Raw genomic sequence first — 18,532 nt, 5'->3', positions numbered from 1 at the left:
GAAGATGTGGTTTTGCCATGGGGCGGGCGGTCCTGGGCCAGTGGTAAAGCCTGTGCAGTTGCTGCGTTGATTGTTGTTGATGGGTCTTGGAATACCTCAACTATGGATTGTGTCATATGCTTTTTAATATTGTTTTACATTGCTTTTTAAACCTTTGTTTTTGTCTTTTTTTAAATAATGGCTGTTTAGACATTGTGAGCCATATATTTGAGATGGGTAGCTATATAAAATGAAATAATAAATAATACAGTATATAGAAAGGCAAAATCATTTACCTGCGGTCTATTTCCCAAATGTATTAACATTTATTTGCCGACAGTTTCTTCCCATAAAAGTTATCATAAGAACAATAGTGATATAAGGATTATGGCTGATGAGGGTGACGGTGATGATGATGGAATAGCAGTCATAATAAATTATTTACCTGTGTTTTTCCCCAAGTAACAATTGCCTGCTCTTTCTTCCCATAAGGATAATCTCAGTAAAAAAAAGTGGTATAAGGATTATGATGGTGGAGATGTAATAATAATAATAATAATAATAATAATAATAATAATAATATAGGAGTCATAATAAATTATTTGTGTTTTTTCCCAAATAACATTTCCCTGCAGATTCTTCCCATAACAGTAATCTTAATAACAATTGTGATACAGTATAAGGATTAGGGCTGATGAGGACGAGGCTAGTAATTCGTAATAAATCATTTACCGGTATTTTTGTTCCCCAAATAACAGTTGCCTGCAGTTTCTTCCCGGAATCGTCATCATAACAACAGTTGTGATAAAGTATAAGGATTACGGAGGATGAGGATGATGATAATAATAATCGAATACCAATCGTCATGAATTATTTACCTGTGCTTTTCCCCAAATGACAGCCGCCGGCTGCAGCTTCTTCCCATCGTCGTAACCAGCATAACAATTACGATACGAGGGGGAGGAGGAGGAGGAGGAGGAGGCGAATCCCGCCCGCCCCATCTCCGGGGCGCCCCCCACGGCCTGGGTCCCCCTCGGCTGCCCCCTCGCGGCCGTTCGGGGCTTTGCCCCCCGCTCCCCGCTCAGCATCCCCAGCCCCGGCCGGGGCAGGGCGCGCGGGCGCCGCGCCTGGCTCGGCTCGGCAGAGGGAGCCCGGCCGAGCACGGGCACAGCAGAGGCGTCCTCCGCCCATTTCCGCGGGGACGGCACCGGGTCATATGAGTCGGCCGGGCGGGCGGGCCGAGCCAGCGGCGGCGGCGGCGGCGGCGGCAGCAACAGCTGCAACAGCTGCCAGCGCGGCGGCTGCTGCAAGCGCGGCGTCCGCGGAGCGTCCCGGGCGCGGAGAGGCGGCGGCGGCGGCGGCGGCGGCGGGGCTGTCGCTCCTGGTGCTGCGGCGTCGGGGCTGCTCCGGGGGCGACGCCCGCCGCGCTGCCCCACCATGGACGAAGACGGCGGCGGCGGGGGAAGCGGTGAGCAAGGCCGGCGGCGGCCGGAGCGCATCCGACCGGGGGAGAAGCTCCGGCCGGGCGCCCGGGGAAAGCGGGGGAGGCGGAAGGCTCTTTGCCCTCCCCGCGCCGGGGCCGGACGAGAGCGCCTCTGAGCGCGTGCAGAGGAGCTGCCCTGCGCTTCACGCCGGGCGTTCGGGGTCCCTCTGGTGGTCCGGCTTGGGGGGCGCCTCTTGGGCGTCTTTGGGGGGGCGGGGGGGGGCGGCAGGCGATGGACCTCCGGTTTGGGAGGCTTGGGGGGCGCTCGGGGCACGCCTCGGCCCCTTCCCACGCTCCGCCTTGGCAGGGATGCGAAAGAGCAGCCAAAACGCTGGCGCGGGTTTAGGGTTAACCTGGGTTGTGGGCTGGTGTGTGTGTGTGTGAACTGGTGTGGGGCACACGTGCACACGCGCACACACACACACACCCAGGGCGAGTGTGTGATTCCGCCGCGTTGTGGGCGAAGCTGGGGAAATGCCTTATCTCAGCAAAGTCAGAACAGGACAGGCGGACTGGCGTCCTCTGGCCTCGGTGCCAACTGTGCCAACCTCCCGCCACCCTGTCCCGGGGTCAGGGATGATGGACGCTGGAGTCCAGCCGCAGTCACGGGGCCGCTGGCATCCTGCCGGGGTGCAGTGAGATTGTTTCGGGCTTGGGAGTTGATAATATTTGGTGCCTGCTATTAATAGTTGTATGCAAAGCTAAGTGGAGACTTTAATGGGAATTATTTTCTAGCCCCCTGTGCATTTTGGTTCCTCTCTGCCGCTGGTCTGAGCCCTAGATTCTAGACCCCCAAATTCTGTTTTTATCCCCATGGACCCCCCCCCCCACCTGTCTTTATTTCTGTCCATGGAAGGTCCTGGAGCCGGATCTCTTCGTTTATATGCTTTTTTGTCAATTTTGTGTGTGCGATTTCTGACTGAGAAGTTGAACTTACTCAGCTCTTCTGCCCTCAGTGGAACCAAAGGGATTGCCAAAATGTTCCCTCGCTCCACTCTTCTGGTTCTGCATGGTTGAAGAAGCAAAGTCCTTGGTTTGTTAAGGATCAGCTTGACTTACAGTCACTGGTAAACAGCAGGGTCCTCCTGGTTCACATAAGCCAGCATTGAAAAATGAAAAATAACTAGGCCTTTTCTCTGCCATTCCCTCTCCGTTTGGGGTCTGGTGTTCTGTTGGCCATGACCAGGGATAAAATGTTGTTTGGCCTTTGTTCTCCTGAATGACCAGAGTCCACTCCAGTTTCGTATTTAAAAAAAACAACGGCCTCCGAATTAGTAGATTAGGCGATTGAGTTAAAGAACAACCCTTCCCCTGGATTTGCGTGACATCCCAAACCCAAAACAACTTTCCTTCATCCGCATAACATCAAAGCCTGCATAATCCCTATTTTTGAGACGGGATCTGGTTTTTCAATTCCTAGCTGAGCATAAAAGATCTGTAGTCCAGCACATCTGGGAGAGCAGACACAGCTGGGCCGACTTCTGGGGAAGTTGTGCTCTGTGATCAAGCTGCAGTTAAGTTGTCTTCTATCTGTCCAGGCAGAGGTTACTCTAAAACTGTTGCGGCCAAGGATGTCCACAGGGCATGGTCAAAAAAGTCAAGATGGCGACGCCTGGTTGCAAGGTTCAACCACCCCACCCCACCCCATCCCTTCCTTCTCATCCTTTTCTTTCATTTTTCAATGATTTCATTGAGAATTACATTAAACAGGTAAAACTAGTAGAAGAAAAAACAAAGAAGTGCAGAAAAAAAATCCCCCCCCAAAAGAAGAAAAAGAAAAAGAAACTTCCCCCTTTATCCCCAACAGGTATATTCCACATTAACAACTTACTACTGCCCCTTAAAATACAACCAAATAGATCTTCATTCCATACCTCAGCCCATTTTCTATCAATTCATCTCTAAATCTTCAGCGTTCCTTAGGTCCAGTAAAAATTCACAAAAATACCTAGCAATACTATATTTGTATTTTTATATTTTATAATGTATCTTTTTAATTGATATTTAATTTCTACTGTTTTAATTTGTTTGTAAACTGCCCAGAGTTGTTTTCGAGATAGGTGGTAGAAAAATACGATAAACAAACAAATAAATAAATGAAACAACGTAAGCCTATCGTCCCCCTTTCCATTTAAACAAAATCCCCCTGATCCTTCTCTTTCGTAATCAAACTCTAATCCCAATTCACAATGAAACCTTACCAAAAAAATTAAAGACCATTAAGCATTCCCAGAAAGAGCGACCCCTTATTTCCATATCAAAAAACAACGTAGATATTGCAAAGTCCTTCTCATCCTTTTCGATGTCAATATCCCCATTCATGCCTTCTGACGCCTTTGGCTTCCCAAGCTTCACCCCTTCTGCCATTCACCACCCCACATTTCCCCCCCCCCAGATGGCTTTCTTTGGATGGGGGGGCCAACAACCCCATTTCCAGATGCCCCTTGTGATAAAGAAGTGGCTTGTTGGAAGGGACGCCCCGGATTGGGATTTTCTGATGGGAGAAGCGAGTCCTTTGAGCAGATTCATCTGTGGGGAGGCTGCTCTGAGTCGCATGGAGGACAATTAGAAGCTCTGTTTTATGCTGTAACCTAAGTTATGGATTCCCACCCCACCCCGCTCTGCACTGCGTTTCCCCCTGAAAGGTCAACTGTTTCTGAAAAGAAGGAAAATGAAAGCTTGGTTGTTTGGGGTCGTGTCAAGGGTTGGAAAAAGCAATGAATGAATGCATGCATGATTAGGCCTGGATATAAAGATCCAATAGAAATGGAGGAAGTTGGTCGTAGGGCCATCGGAGCCCAACAGAGGCTGAGGTTCATGCTTTCGCACGGTTGGTTCGTGCCGATTCTCTCAAGGCCAACCATAAATGGTGGCTTCTTGTTTTCTGACACAGGGTGACCATTGTCTGTTTTTGGTGTGGTTGACAGACATGCCCAAAAGATGTTCCCTTTGCCATTGCCAACCACTCTTCCAGTTTGCGCAGCTGACTAGGCCAGGGTTTACTTAACCATGATTTCTTCAATAGGCCATAATGTGGCTTGTTAGGCTTTTGGCTTAGTGGATGTGTAAATGTCAGCAGATGGGGTTGTAAACCAGGGTTTATGGCTTTGGGTGATACATGAACCCAACTGTGGTGGATTCCTCCGTCAGCTTTGGTTAGAACCAACAGCGGCTTAGTGTGAGGTGGGAACTGAGCCAGTGTGTGACAGTGGCTCAGTTTACACATTGCACTAAGCCAGTGTTTCTCAACCTCAGCAACTTTAAGATGCATGGACTTCAACTCCCAGAATTATGGGAGCTGAAGTCCATGCATCTTAAAGTTTCTTCGGGATCTTCTCAATCTTGACAACTGCACTTAGCCATCAGGGTCTGTGTTGCTTTGGCTCGGTATCTTGCCCTAATGCAGTCAATTTGGCTTACAAACCCTGGTTTCTAGCTCAACTTAAATGAACCTGGCCTGTTGTGACAAATTCATTACCCAAGATGGTTACGGTTACTGAATGTGCAAACTCAGTTGTTGTGCTTTTACGCTGCAGCATTTGATTTGGCATTGTTGCTGTCAGCCCAGCCAGACTTGCTGGAGGCTTCCTCGAGTTCCAGGTTTCCATAGGCATTTACTGAAATGTTTGTAAACAGCTCTCATAGTCCAAACAGCATATCTGTGTATCTGCAGGACCTTTTTGGCGGTGTGCCTGGCTGTGGAGTTATCGCCATGTTTGAATTTCAGGTAGAAATTTTACCCCCCAAAAAGCATTTCAGAGGTGTATTGGGTTAACTTGGCGTGGGCTTTAGAGGCGAACCAATCAGGGACAAATTCTTTTCCTTGAACAGTATGGTGTTTCATGTTCAAGCTGCTCCTGCTTTTCTTATTAAATTTAAATATATATGTTTGTGCAGAGTTCGAGTACTGTAAACGTGGTTTCTCGGTTGTGATCATTTCATTAGTGTACTAGGCCATATCATTAGGACCTGCTTTGTGCTGTTGCAGTCACCATCTTGACTTTTTTGCCCCCCTTGCAGGCCCCCAACCTTGAAGAACAACTCCAGCAGTGCACCATGCCAACTCTGAGCTGCAAATATTTGCTACTGTTGCAAATGTTAATCTTGACCCGAAAGGTGGAAACGTATAGATTAGAATGCCATTTAAATGCGTATGACAGAAAGTTAGTTAGTTAGTTAGTTTGTTTGTTTATTTATCAATCAAATTTATCACTGCCCATCTCCCAAAAGGGACTCTGGGCGGTTATGCGCTGAGCCTTGAAACTTTTCCAATGAAGTTGCATGATAGTGTTCATTAGGATGCGGATATGTCACGTCTTGCCCAGAGGTGCATGAGTAATTGTCGCTTTATGACTGCAAGCATCCGATATAAGAAACCAGAGTTCCAAAACTTAGTGGGTGTGGTGCATTTATCTTGAGAAGGAGAGGAAAATATGCAGGGATGAATCAATGGCATGTAGCAAGGAGTCTATAAACAAACAGTGCTACCATAGATATCTCTCAGCATCTATTGCCCCAGCTGTTCAGTCAGCTGCAGATATGAAAGAGTTACATTGGAAAGAAAGCAAAAATCATGTCAGGGTCGCTTTAAGCCAGGGTTTCTCAACCAGGGTTGCATGGCATCCTCGGTTCTGCGAGAGGTCCCTAGGGGTTCCCTTGGAGATCATGATTTATTTAAAAAATTATTTCAAATTCGGGTAACTTCACATTAAAGAGGTAAGTTTCATTCTTATTTTTAGCTTAAGAACACTGTTAAGGCATATTGACAGGCCTACCTATGAAACTAATAGAATCATTTGGTAACTTCTGGCCTCTCTTTGAGCCTGAATGGGCAGGGGTTCCTTCCCCATGGCCTGAAAAATATTTCAAGGGTTCCTCCAGGGTCAGAAGGTTGAGAAAGGCTGCTTTAAGCCATTTTTGTCTGCTACAAAACTGGAGTGGGGGGGCAGAGAGGGAATAGAAGAGGTACCGAATTAGCAATCACATCAACAAAGCTGAACTTTCTGTATTTAAAATACTTTGGTAGGTGGTGCGCTCCAGGTTTAAAAATAATAACAGGGTCAATGTACAGTGCAGCTTGCCTAGTTTAAACCAAGAATGTGGTGCTGTGGATAAATTGTTCGCCTCTACTGCAAGCTGAGTTTTCACCACTGGCTAAAAAAGGTGGATTTTGATGTTCACAGCTACTGTAGTTTGCACATTGTGGTGCGGGCTTTGCCTGAGGTGCCAACCTGGTAGCTCATTCATAAACCATGGTTCATTCAATAAACCATGGTTCGTTCAATAAACCATGGTTAACCAAAACAAGGGTTAGTATAATGACAGGACTTAGTTCACAATTGCATCAGACTATGGTTTTCAACCAGCCAGCCTTGTTGACTAAGCTTTTTCGTTAAGCCAGAAATCTGACTTACCAAGTTGAGTGACCGCATTGGCTTAGCGTAAAGAAGTGAATCACGTTGCATCTTGAGGTGGTGTCGGAACCCAGCCAAAGGGCTGACGAAATCTGGGTGCCAAATACAAAAGGGAAGGGAAATCTTAAAGTAATGTTAGTTAATCTTGGGCTGAGAGTTTCTCCATTCTTGATCTTCGCCAACTATAAAGCTCTGTTGCTTCAAAATTCATTTGGGGTTGTTGGTGGCTCCAGCCGGTAGACTTCCTAATGTCTGCAAAGCGGCCTGCTTGGGGTCAGATGAAGCGCTTTGGACCAAGAGGCAAGTGTGGGAATAATCCTAAAGAGATTTTCCCTTCGGTGCGAGCAACACCACCGGTAAAATATCCGGGTAGCCATGGGGGTCTGTCTTCAGCAGCTTTTATGAAAACATCTAAAGATGCTCTTTAGGGAAAATGTCTCATGAGACTGAAGGGATCCAAGATGCCACAGGAGAAGCAGAGGGCCATGGGGCAGCGAGAGATCGTTTGTCTCGCCTCTCCTCGGTGTTGCAAAACTAACAAGAAAAGCCTCTTGATGTGGTTTCCTTTAATTTTCACAGTTCGTTTGGATGACCTAATATGCATACACACAAATTCTCACGCGTCTACATACTCCTCCCCATTCCTCTCTTTATGCTTTGTAAGGGAGCCCTTTTGTTTTACAGAGCGGTGGTCCTTGAACTTGATTACTACGGTGGGATTTTATTTTTTTAAGGCAGGGGAGAATCAAGCTGTGGTTGGTGTTTCTCCTGCAGCCCCTTCAAAGGACATAGAACTTCCAGACAGGCCTTTGTCTTCTTTTGGACATAGGGAGATCTTCCCAATCCAAGGGTTATTTCTACTGTTCTTAGCTGGAAAGTTAGCATTTCTTCGTTAGGGTAAACCTACTTAATTTATTCTTCCCTCCTAGCTCTGTAGTGGAAAATCTACTTTCCTTTTATAGCTGTCTTTGTTTAGAATTATGGAACTGGAAAGAGTTATTGAACTTGAACACTATTTGCTCAACGCAGCAATCCAAATTAAAATTTAGTGGAAAGTTAGTTGTCCAACATCTTTGTGAAACATCTCATGAAGATATGTTCTTCATCTTTTCTAACTTTGAACCTGGCTTCCAGTATGACTGTTGCTGTATCTCCTGAATTCTCTGACAATAGAGAACGGGTTTTGACCTTCCTCTGTGTGAACTGCTGTGGCTGATCAGCAACATATAAGCGCAAGAAAGAAATGCATCAAATGGGCTGCTGTAATATTCATCTCCTTCACCTTTGTCTAAGTTTTTGCAGCTGCTTCCTTAATAACTGTAGAGCAGCCTTCCTTAAATCTGGTGCGTTCTCAAGCCTGTTGGATTTTAATGAAAATAGGTCATGGCTTTAGGAGTGAGAAATTAACTGGCTACTGATTTTCCATTCTGGGTTATGAATCTTGGTTCTAAGTACAAGGAACTTTGAACTGAACCAACTCATGGTGGTGATGATACTCGTGTGTGTGTGTGTGTGTGAGAATATATATTAGTGTATTGGCCCATATTCAGATTTTCTCCCATAGCTTCAGTTGATGGAAACTTCTAATTAACCACATTGGCGTTTTTGAGTAACTTGAATTTTTGCATCTAGTGTGGCTTTTGATATTAGTCTCCTCCCTCCCTCTCTCCCTCACCCCTTTCTTTCTTTTCTTTTCTTTCTTTCTTTCTTTCTTTCTTTCTTTCTTTCTTTCTTTCTTTCTTTCTTTCTTTCTTCTTTTTTTCGACTTTATTAAAATGGTAAGTAAGGGATTTGTTTCCAGGACCAAAGCCCAGCCTGGTACTGAGTAAGAACGCTTCCTGAATTCAGATTCCTTGTATAATATGTCCTCAGAGATCTGGTATCCTGCACATCCTTCATTTATTTATTTTGCTTGCTTGAAACAGAGACTCAACTGCAGCTGCTTTGGGGAACTTGTTCTCTTTTCTTCCCTTTTTAAAATAAATACGGCATTTGTTTATGAATCGTCTGTGTCATCAGAAACTCCTACAGCTTTATTTCGTGATGGTTCGTTTGCACTCATGAATTGAGGGGGGGATGGTTCTTCCTTTAAGAAAGAAAGAATGAACATTTTTAAACACAGCAGTGGGAAAATGCAAAGGATATAGAGAGATGCATTTTTGGAAGATGATGCCCTTAGAGGCAGAAGAAACAGGTCTGATTAATACAGGATGTTAATGGTTCCTGGGGGAGTAAAAAATATCAGCTGCACAATCAATGGCTTGCCTCTTTTTGTGGGTGTTACAGGTGCAATGCACATGAAAAACAAGGGCATAACACCACTGTGGTCTAGTCCAGCGTTTCTCAACCTGGGCTACTTTAAGATGTGTGGAATTCTGGGAGTTGGTCCACACATCTTAAGGTTGCCAAGGTTGAGAAACACTGGTCTAGTCTGATGCGTAGGCCAGGCCATTGGACCGAGTGCTGAACACTAGTTTGGTTTGCTTATTTGTGGCTTCTGTTGTGCAATCCAAACATGGTCGTCTACAGAAGTCACAGGTTATGACTTAGCACATAACTGTGAACCTAGTCAGCTGCGGTTTATTTAGCACATGAAGGCAGGGGTGCCCACAGGGTATAGTCAAAAACGTCCAGATGGTGGTCACGATGGTGCAATGTCCACTGGTGGTTTTATGTGTGTCACCAAATTCCAACATAGGGTTGCATTTGAATATGGCCCCAGTGCAGAGAACGTCCCTTGGATTAGTCAAATTGATAACTAGTTAAATAATTCAAGCTAAAGCCCTCAGTATACCTCTCTTATTTTGGGCAATCTCATATCCAAAACTATATACCAACATTGCCACTTTTTGCCCCCTTTTGATTTTGTCTTTAATTGTCTTGTTGACTTGGGCTGGAGAATAATGAAGTGGCCAAGAAGATGAGCTGTTTTGTTGTTGTTGAAGGATCAGTGTTAGTTAATAAGGAGGTCACTAAGCTTTTTGCTAACACAGTACAGAGTTTGGGTGTCTGATCTGGTGCACGCCATCTCCAAGCAGGTTGGAGATGAGAAAATATTTGTTAAAATTATTCTTCTCATCTCTCACCAACAACAGCCCTCCCTTGGACTGAGGAGACATCTGCAGAGGAATAGGGTGCAATTGAGCCACTGGTGCCTGGTGGAACATGCATACATATGCACAGGCTAAAGAAAAGTTTGCGGTGGCAGCTTAAATTTTGGCGTGTTCTGTTTCTAGTGATTGGGCATCCTTGGAAGTTCAGTTCTTTCCCCCTGTGCCCATCCCTATTAATCTCTGCCTTTTTACTTAGACATTTGACATCCCTGTTCCTCCACTTGAGTTAGCAGATGCTCCATGAAGCAAATGTTGTTTGGCACTGCTGTGTTTTCTTTTTCTTGGCAGCAGACACACACCATTCACGAGAAAGCCATGTGTGTGTTGGTTTTTTGTCTTCTTTTTTTGCTGCTCCTGGGAGATTTACCCAAAGAAGGAAACAGCTCAACCTGTTTGGTTGCTATGAAGTACAAAGGCTCATATTTATGTCTTGGGTGAACATCTGTGTTGGGTTTATTTGGTTTCCTTTTGGAGGTTCTCAAAACTTGGTGGTGTGATGTTTTAAGTATTCCTTTAAAAAACCCAAACAAAGCATCAATGTGATTACATCCAACTGGACTCTCTTCTTGCCAACACCTCTTAAGTGGTCCTTAATGGATGCTAAAACTGAGTGGGAACAGCCTTCAAGGAAGAGCGAAAGAAGAGAGCAGAGTAAGAGCCCAGACGACATGATTTGTTAACCTTTCTCTTCTGATGGTCACCAACCCACTAGGTGTTATGAGAAGCCCAGGACACAGGATGTAAACCCAGGAGCACCCTTCTTCTTGCATTCACCAGCAGCTCTTACACAGGGAGGTGCCACCTTTGATACTAGGAGTTACACAGTCTGAACTTGGAGGAGGCGAACTGTTAAGAGAAGAACAAGCCAGCATTCCCAGTTTGCACATGATTTAAGGATCATGCGCAAACTAAGAATGCTGGCTTATTCTCTTAACAGTTCACCTCCTCCAAGTTCAGACCGTGTAACTTCTAGTATCAAAGGCGGCATCTCCCTCAGTAACAGCTGCTGGTGAATTCACAATTCTCATTCCCTAATTTATTAAAGGATAGAATGTGCACATTCTGGAGGGCTGTTCATTCAAAACGAAGCCCACCAGAAACCAGCATTGTATATTGTAGAGAGTAAGGAAGATGACCTTGGTGAGGGAGAGATGGGTGGTGAATAAATTTATAAAATAAATAAAAATCTATAAATAAAATATGCAGGAACCTTTACCTAGGCAAAAGGGGCGTAAACACACTTTAAGTCCCGAGCAATGAGATGACATTGGGAAGTGGCTCAGACAGACCCCTCCCCAATTTAATGGAATATAAAGAGGGGGAGGAGATGCAGCACCCATCAGGCTTGCAAAATTCTGGTTTTATAGCCAATCTCAATCAAAGCAGTCACAGCCTTCCTGTGGAGTTGATTTCCTGGTATGGTCTACTTCAGCCTTTCTCAACTTTTTGACCCTGGAGGAACCCTTGAGATATTTCTCAGGCCTCGGGGAAGGAACCCCTGCCCATTCAGGCTCAAAGATAGGCCGGAAGTTACAAAAGTATTATATTAGTTTCTTTTTTTTAAATTAATGTTATTAGATAAAAAGTTTAAACATAAACTTACATATAAACACAATTACACATTACAATACTGGTACTTATAGAGAGAAGAAAGGGAAAAGAAAGAAAGAGAAAAAGAAAAGAGAGGTTTAAAAAAACAGGATTTCCAACAATCTAAACGGTGGATCTTTATGTCTTAACATATTATCTACTTTTCTTAATCCCATAATGTAACATCTCTATTTCTATTTAAATTATATAATTAATGTAATTAATATTTACATTTTATATATCCATTGATACTTTTTGCATCGATTCGATATAGTTGAAAAAGGGTTTCCAGTCGTTTTTAAAATCGTCTATGTTTTTGTCATTTAGTTGATCAGTAAGTCTTGCCATCTGTGCTAAATCCAAAGATAAAAGTATTATATTAGTGTCATGGGTAGGCCTGTGTCATGAGTACGGATGGTGAGGAGGAGGAGGCCCCTATCCAGGGAGGAAAACGCCTGCGTAGTTTAGAGGCTTTGAACTGTCCTTCGAAGAAACTCAGAGCAGACCTGCCTTGAGTTTGGAGGTTTATCTGTCTGGGTTTCCCACACTCCTTCAGTTTGGTAGGATTTTCTGTCTACTAGAGCAGTTAATAAACACTAGAGACCTATTCCTCATCTCGGTGTGGTTCCTGCTTGTCAGGACAGCCTGTCTAGATGCATTAACAGTGTTCTTCAACTGAAAATAAAGAATGAAACTTGCCTTTTGAATGTGAAGTGGCCCGAATTTGAAATAATTTTTTAAATAAATCGTGATCTCCCAGGGAACCCCTTGTGATCTCTCGTGGAACCCGAGGGTGCCACAGAACCCTGGTGGAGAAACCCTGGTCTACTCAGTGGGGCTGACACACATATTTGTTCATGCGTCAAGAAGTTTTGTGTAGAGAGGTAAACTTTGTATTATTTGCAGGTGCTTGTTTGGAATGCACACTCTGTCCATACAAGGAGTAATCGTGTCACAAGAACTCGTAGGCAATAGTGAGCTAGTACTTTTTTTCCCACCATGATACAAAAAATGCAGGGAAAAATAAGTGGGTGTGGTCAGTACTTAGAAAATGATTGAACACCCCCTCCCCCAAGCGGAATCTATTCTCAGATTAAAATTTGATCTTCTTTTACTGCCTTGTCTGGTTGACGTCTGAATATAGATTCTACAGGGGATTTCGTGTTACTGCTTTCTCAATTTGTTCATCATTCTTGACGTTGGTTAAACCGCATTCTTGGAACAAACTCGTTTGGATTTGACTAATAACTAGAATGCTGTTTTTTGAGTCACTCTCCCATTTCTGCTTAGCTCTTGACACCTTTTGAAAGGGTCCCCAGAAATACTCTAAGCAACTGAAATATTTTAGGGTGGGAAATTGCAGGAAAAGCAGAGTTTTCTTGCATCTGCTTCTTGAATTGCAGGACATAAACCTGGACCAGTGTTTCTCAACCTTGGCGGCTTTAAGGTGTGTGGACGTCAACTCCCAGAATTCCCCAGCCAGCAAGGCTGGCTGGGGAATTCTGGAAGTTGACGTCCACACACCTTAAAGCCACCAAGGTTGAGAAACACTGACCTAGACATTCAATAGCCTTGTGGACTAAACATTTCGTTCTGAATGAAAGCAAATATTCTCAGATTTCTAATCTCCTGCTGGCCCTTTTGGGTGCAATTCTTTCTATAGCTAATATATAACTGCTTAGTTTCTCATTAATGGCGAGGAACAGCCTTGACGGTTTTTGAAGCCTAGGCTGAAAAGTGTAGCTGGTTGGGATGATTTTTGCATCCTGAATATGAAAATACTCCTTATTAATTTTAATGTGCAAGGGGAAATGTGAGAGCTTTCAAAACCCTTGGAATGTCCAGTTATATCGCTTAATCTTGCCCGGGCCTTATAGGAGAATATCTGTAATTTATCGATTTGATTCATTGCCCAGAACACCGTGGACTTCCTGCCTACGTTTCAACAAGCACTTGCATATTTCCCTTTCACTCACTCTTGATGCCTTGTAACCCCTTAGTCCTTTCTTTCAGATATTTTAGCGATTAGTTCAGTGATCATAAATAATGTATATTTTTAGCTGTCTGATATTCCCAGAACTCTAGTTCTCCAGAAAAAATGTTGGAGATTTGCAGAAGTATCCATGAATGAAGAGGAAATGTGATTTGGACAGAATAACCCTATGTTATCCTTGAGATGCTTTTGGCTGTCCAGACATCTCTGGAAGAGATTCACTTAAAACTTGCTTGCTCCATAAAAAGTTTGTTCTATTACGTTCATACATAATCTGCATAAACCACAGTTGGCCGGATTCACACAACAGTCGAAGCCAAAACCAAACAACCACATGATGGTTTTTGCATTCTGTGAACCCAGCCTTAGAAATGCTAAGTAAGCTGGTTTATGGCTGCTACTACCCTAGTTTATATTTTGCCCTAAATGTTAGTTACAGCAAACTGTAATTGATGGGGCTTGTACCACATGCTAAGCCATGATGAATACAGGTAGTCCTCGACTTACAACCACAATTAGGACTGGAACTTCCGTTGCTAAGTGAGACGGTTGTTAAGCGAGTCATGCCCAATTTTACAACCTTTTTGCCGCAGTCATTAAGCGAATCACCATGTCGTTAAATGGAACACATGGTTGTTAAGTGAATCCAGCTTCCCCCATTGACTTTGCTTGTCAGAAGCCAACTGGGAAGGTCGCAAATGGCGATCATGTGACCATGAAATGCTGCAACGGTCATAAATACACCCTGGTTGCCAAGAGCCTGAATTTTGATCATGTGACTTCAAAGATGCTGTGACAGTCGTAAGTGTGAGGACTGGTCATAAATCACTTTTTTCAGCGCCGTCATTGAACGGTCACTAAACCAATGGTCGTAAGTCCAGGACAACCTGTCAGCTATAGGAGTTGGAGTTGTACTCTGTCTTGACAGAGCCAAACAAGCCACATTTGGGCTATTGCGAACACTAGCAATAATGATACATGTACAATTGTGGCAACACAACTGCATCAGTTTGGCCCATTTGAGACTTGAAAGCAGCTAATTTTAGGAATTTGATTCATTATGCAGAAGAAGCTCATCTGTATGAAGACAGAAGGAAGTGTGAGAAGAAATAAAAAAAAACCCTCTTTGCATTGTTTGGTAGACGTTGGGACAGAGAGGACCTCAGACAGACTTCCAGGATTCTTTTATTATACCCTGCAACCATAAAGTAGCATTCCTAGAATCTTGCAGGCTCTGTTTCTTGACTTGGCCCACCTCGAAGGGCTGACACAGGCTACAAGCCTTCCCCACGTCTTCAGCCAGGATGGTTACTGGTGGTGGGTAGTTATGGCACCTTAACTCTCCTGCAGTGGACCCATGAAGAGCTCTGTGGGTCAACAGGATAAGCATTGAACATTTCTGTTGTGCAACATCTAGGTGCGACGTCTTTTGTCCCCTGCCACACCATCTGGTGACCTAAATGTGGCTACTGCATTTAGGGCAATGGCATGTCTCGAAATAGCTCCAAAAGATTGTTTACAGATTGGCTGCTGCAGGATAGATTCAATCCAAGGGAATTGGAAAATATGCAGCTGGGCCCTACAGCTGTTAGGTATTTTTTCCTAAGCCTCTCTCATCTCCTGAAATGAAACTTTCGGCACAGGAGAGTGTGCATTGTCCCAAGTTTCTGTGTGCAGTACCTGATGATCTACTGGTACAAATTGTTCCATAGCGTTCCAATCGCAGGAAAACTTAGGCAAAGTTTAGATTAAGCTGAGATGCCATCTGGGACCCACAGAAAAGCAACTGATCTTAACTTCTGTCCGGGACTGCAAATATATGCAGGAGACACGGATCTTGGCTCAGCAGTTGGGTCTGCATGGTGCATAAATGTGGTTTGTTTCGTTTGGACTTGGGCACGTGTGAACCTAGCTGTTTATGGCTTCTTTGGTCAACTGTGGTTTCGTAAATGCCAGCTTGGTGAGCTGGGTGAAAGCGGCCCTTGGCTCTGTTCCTGCGGCACGCTAAGCCAAACCCAGCAGACCACACTGCAACATAGCTGGAGGGCTGAGCCCAGTCACCTTGTCCTGTGAAATGTCCAGCCGTGGCAGTTTTAAAGTAAACATACAAGAAAATGGGGACATGTGATCTCTGAAAGCTGTGCTTTTATTTAACTTGCCCTAAATGGCTGACTCATGCAGGCAAATTTCCTGCTTTGTAACATCGGGTATGCCTTTTTGTCAATTATTATTTTGTTCTGTTTTCATTAGGACATTTCAGAGGCCTTTGGTATTGTGGGCATTTACGTTATGGGGAAAATGACATGAGAGTTCTCTTTCCCATCTTGGAAGGGAGCAACCGATCCATCCTGCTCTTTGCAAAATTAGGTTGTGACACCATTAGGGGCCTTGGTTCAAAAGACATCTACGAAATATCAGCCTGTGACCTGATTCACCAATGTGTTTTCTTGGAGAAGTGGCATCCGCTAATTTTGAGTAAAGCATGACACCGTAACGTTGGGATTTGCTAATCCTAGTGGCTGAGTTCACAGGATTATTAATTAAGCTGGTGTTGACTCTTAGCAACCACATAAATCTTCTCCAAAATGATATGTCCTGAAGGGCCAGGTTGGGGCACATTGTGCTTGAGAAGGTCTGTCGATGTGGTCTCCCAATGGTGCACCCACCGCCACTGTAACTGAGTCCACCCACCTTGCTGCTGGTCGTCCTCTTCTTCTCTTTCCTTCCCCCTTTCCCAGCATTATAGACTTCTCCAGAGAACTAGATCTTCATGTTGATTGATTATGTGCCATCAAGTCAGTGCCAACTTTCACTGAACACATAGATAGATTTCCTCCATGACGATCTGTCCCCAACCTGGTCCTTCAGCTCTTCCAACAGTGCACCCATCACCCCTGTAACTGAGTCCTTCCACCTTGCTGCTGGTCGTCCTCTTCTCTTTCCTTCCACCTTTCCCAGCATTATAGACTTCTCCAGAGAGCTGGGTCTTTGCATAATGGTCCAACATATGATAGTTGGACCAAAATATGATACTTTGAGCTTGATCATTTGTGCTTTGAGTGAGAACTCTGGATGGATTGTTCTGTGATCACAGAATTATGGCCAGTAGTAAATACACCAAGTTAAGCTGCTCTTAGAGTAGTTGTGGGGGCAAATACATGCTGTACCCCTCGCTTTGAGTTACAGCACTGAGGTTCCGGTTTCCTAAAGTGAAGCAAGAAAGCTATTGTGGAAATATAGCTGAGCAAAGGGAAGTGCGCCCATGGGCATAGTGTTATGGGTAGGTGTTATACCTTGTCTCAAAAGGACCTCTTGGTGCTTGACTGTTTCACAGCAACATACATAACAAAAGTGAGATTTCAATAGATGCTAATAGTGTGGAAATAAGAGGTGTGTCGCACGGTTAGGAGAATATGATTTCACACACATTTATATGCGTGTCTGCTGGAGAAAAGTTTATTTTAAAAGAGAATTAAGACTACTTCAGATTCTGGAGGCTTTGCTTGCATTAACATTTCACAAATTCCTCAAGAAGCTGACTTTTCTGCTTGCATATTCATCGTTGCGTTAGCCTTGTGCTGGTCTAAGATCGCAATAAACGATTGATTGATATTCCTTGGTTGATCTTGCTCAGCTCTTCCTGAGACTCAAAAAGGTGTCTTGGATGATCCAGTATGCCTAGAGATGCTTATAATTTTTCTGAAAGCCTTGAGGAAACCAGTAATAAAAATGAAGTAGATATAATTCTCCTTTCACTGGGGTTCATGGGAGGGTAGATTTGACATGCATGTGCTTTCATAGTGTTACTTTTAAAAGTCCGTATGGAATTAATCAATGGGGGGGATTTCTATAGTGTTGTTTTTTTTAATTTTATTTTTTAAAATCAGATGCAAGGCACATGTGGGACCAAACAGAAAAAAAAAACTGTTGGGTCACATGTTGGAAAAATTAATTTATCACAATGTAGGTCAGATTTTCCCACTGCTTACTAGGCTCTTGAGCATTGTAAACATGGCTTTCGATCATGTGGGAATAACACAGGATCCAGCTGTCAGGGGATTTTTTTTTGCTTGTGAATGAGTGTGGTTTAGCAGTGGTCAAGTCTAACTCATTGTGTAAAAATTCTCAAGGAAGAGGGCAGGGTGGGAAAAAAGTGACGCCGTGTAAAAGTATTCAAGGAAAAGCAAACAGGAAATCTGGCTCTCCATTTCAGGCCTGTTATTTAGATGCCATATTGAAATAATTAAAAAAACCCCACAGCTTACATCTTTAGTTTTTCCATGGTCGGCGCCTGCATATTTTTATTTTTCCTTTCAAAATTAAGTAACAGTTGGATCACAAAAAGCCGACATACTTCCCAGCTGCAATGCCTGTGTTCTTGATTGAAATTCATGCAATCTTCCTGTGCTTTTAGAAAACTACATAAAAAAAAAACCCTTGCTTTTATATGGAGAAAAATGTCTTGATGGACCAGTTCTCCACGTTAGATGTGGGGGACCTGTGGCCCTCAAACCATCACTGAACTACAAATCCCAGCATCCCTTGCCACTGACTAGAAAGGCCGGGACTGCTGGGAGTTGTAATTCGCAACACCTGGAAGGCTGCAGATTTCCACATCTGCTGGAGTCTTTCCCACCAAATAGAAATAAAACAAAAAGTTGCAGGGAGGGATATTGTAGTAGAGTTGTGGCTATTACCTCCTGCAGATAGTTGGTATGTTTAGTAGCTGGGCCCCAACTCAGATTAGCTTGTTGACTTATTCATCCTTTAGTAAATCATGAAGGAAATACTTATTCATCATCTGCATCTTGTCAGGTTTCTTGCATGTCCTTGCTGCTTGGCAGATGGGGGCTCTCTTTTTCCATCCCTGCCTGCATCTTAAAATAATCCAGATTAAGGAACTGACAAGGATAGTCATGCATGAATGGTGGAGAAAGGTGCTTGGCTTTGAATATTTATT

At 43.9% G+C, this 18,532-nt stretch overlaps 1 protein-coding gene across 1 annotated transcript in view; it reads left to right on the top strand.

Annotated features, from left to right (window-relative positions):
- The first annotated feature begins 1,249 nt into the window (after window positions 1-1,249).
- Window positions 1,250-18,532, top strand: part of CYTH3 (cytohesin 3) — a 59,638-nt gene continuing 42,355 nt past the window's right edge. The window contains exon 1 of the mRNA XM_063315030.1: window positions 1,250-1,447. Within this exon, the coding sequence (XP_063171100.1) occupies window positions 1,417-1,447 (31 nt within the window). The 5' untranslated portion in view covers window positions 1,250-1,416. The remainder of the gene's footprint in view (window positions 1,448-18,532) is intronic.

This window comes from Candoia aspera, chromosome 14 (genome assembly GCF_035149785.1).
Source record: "Candoia aspera isolate rCanAsp1 chromosome 14, rCanAsp1.hap2, whole genome shotgun sequence".
NCBI lineage: Eukaryota > Metazoa > Chordata > Lepidosauria > Squamata > Boidae > Candoia > Candoia aspera.
Note: the sequence above shows the minus strand (reverse complement) of the source record. Positions and strands in the feature narration are given on the sequence as shown.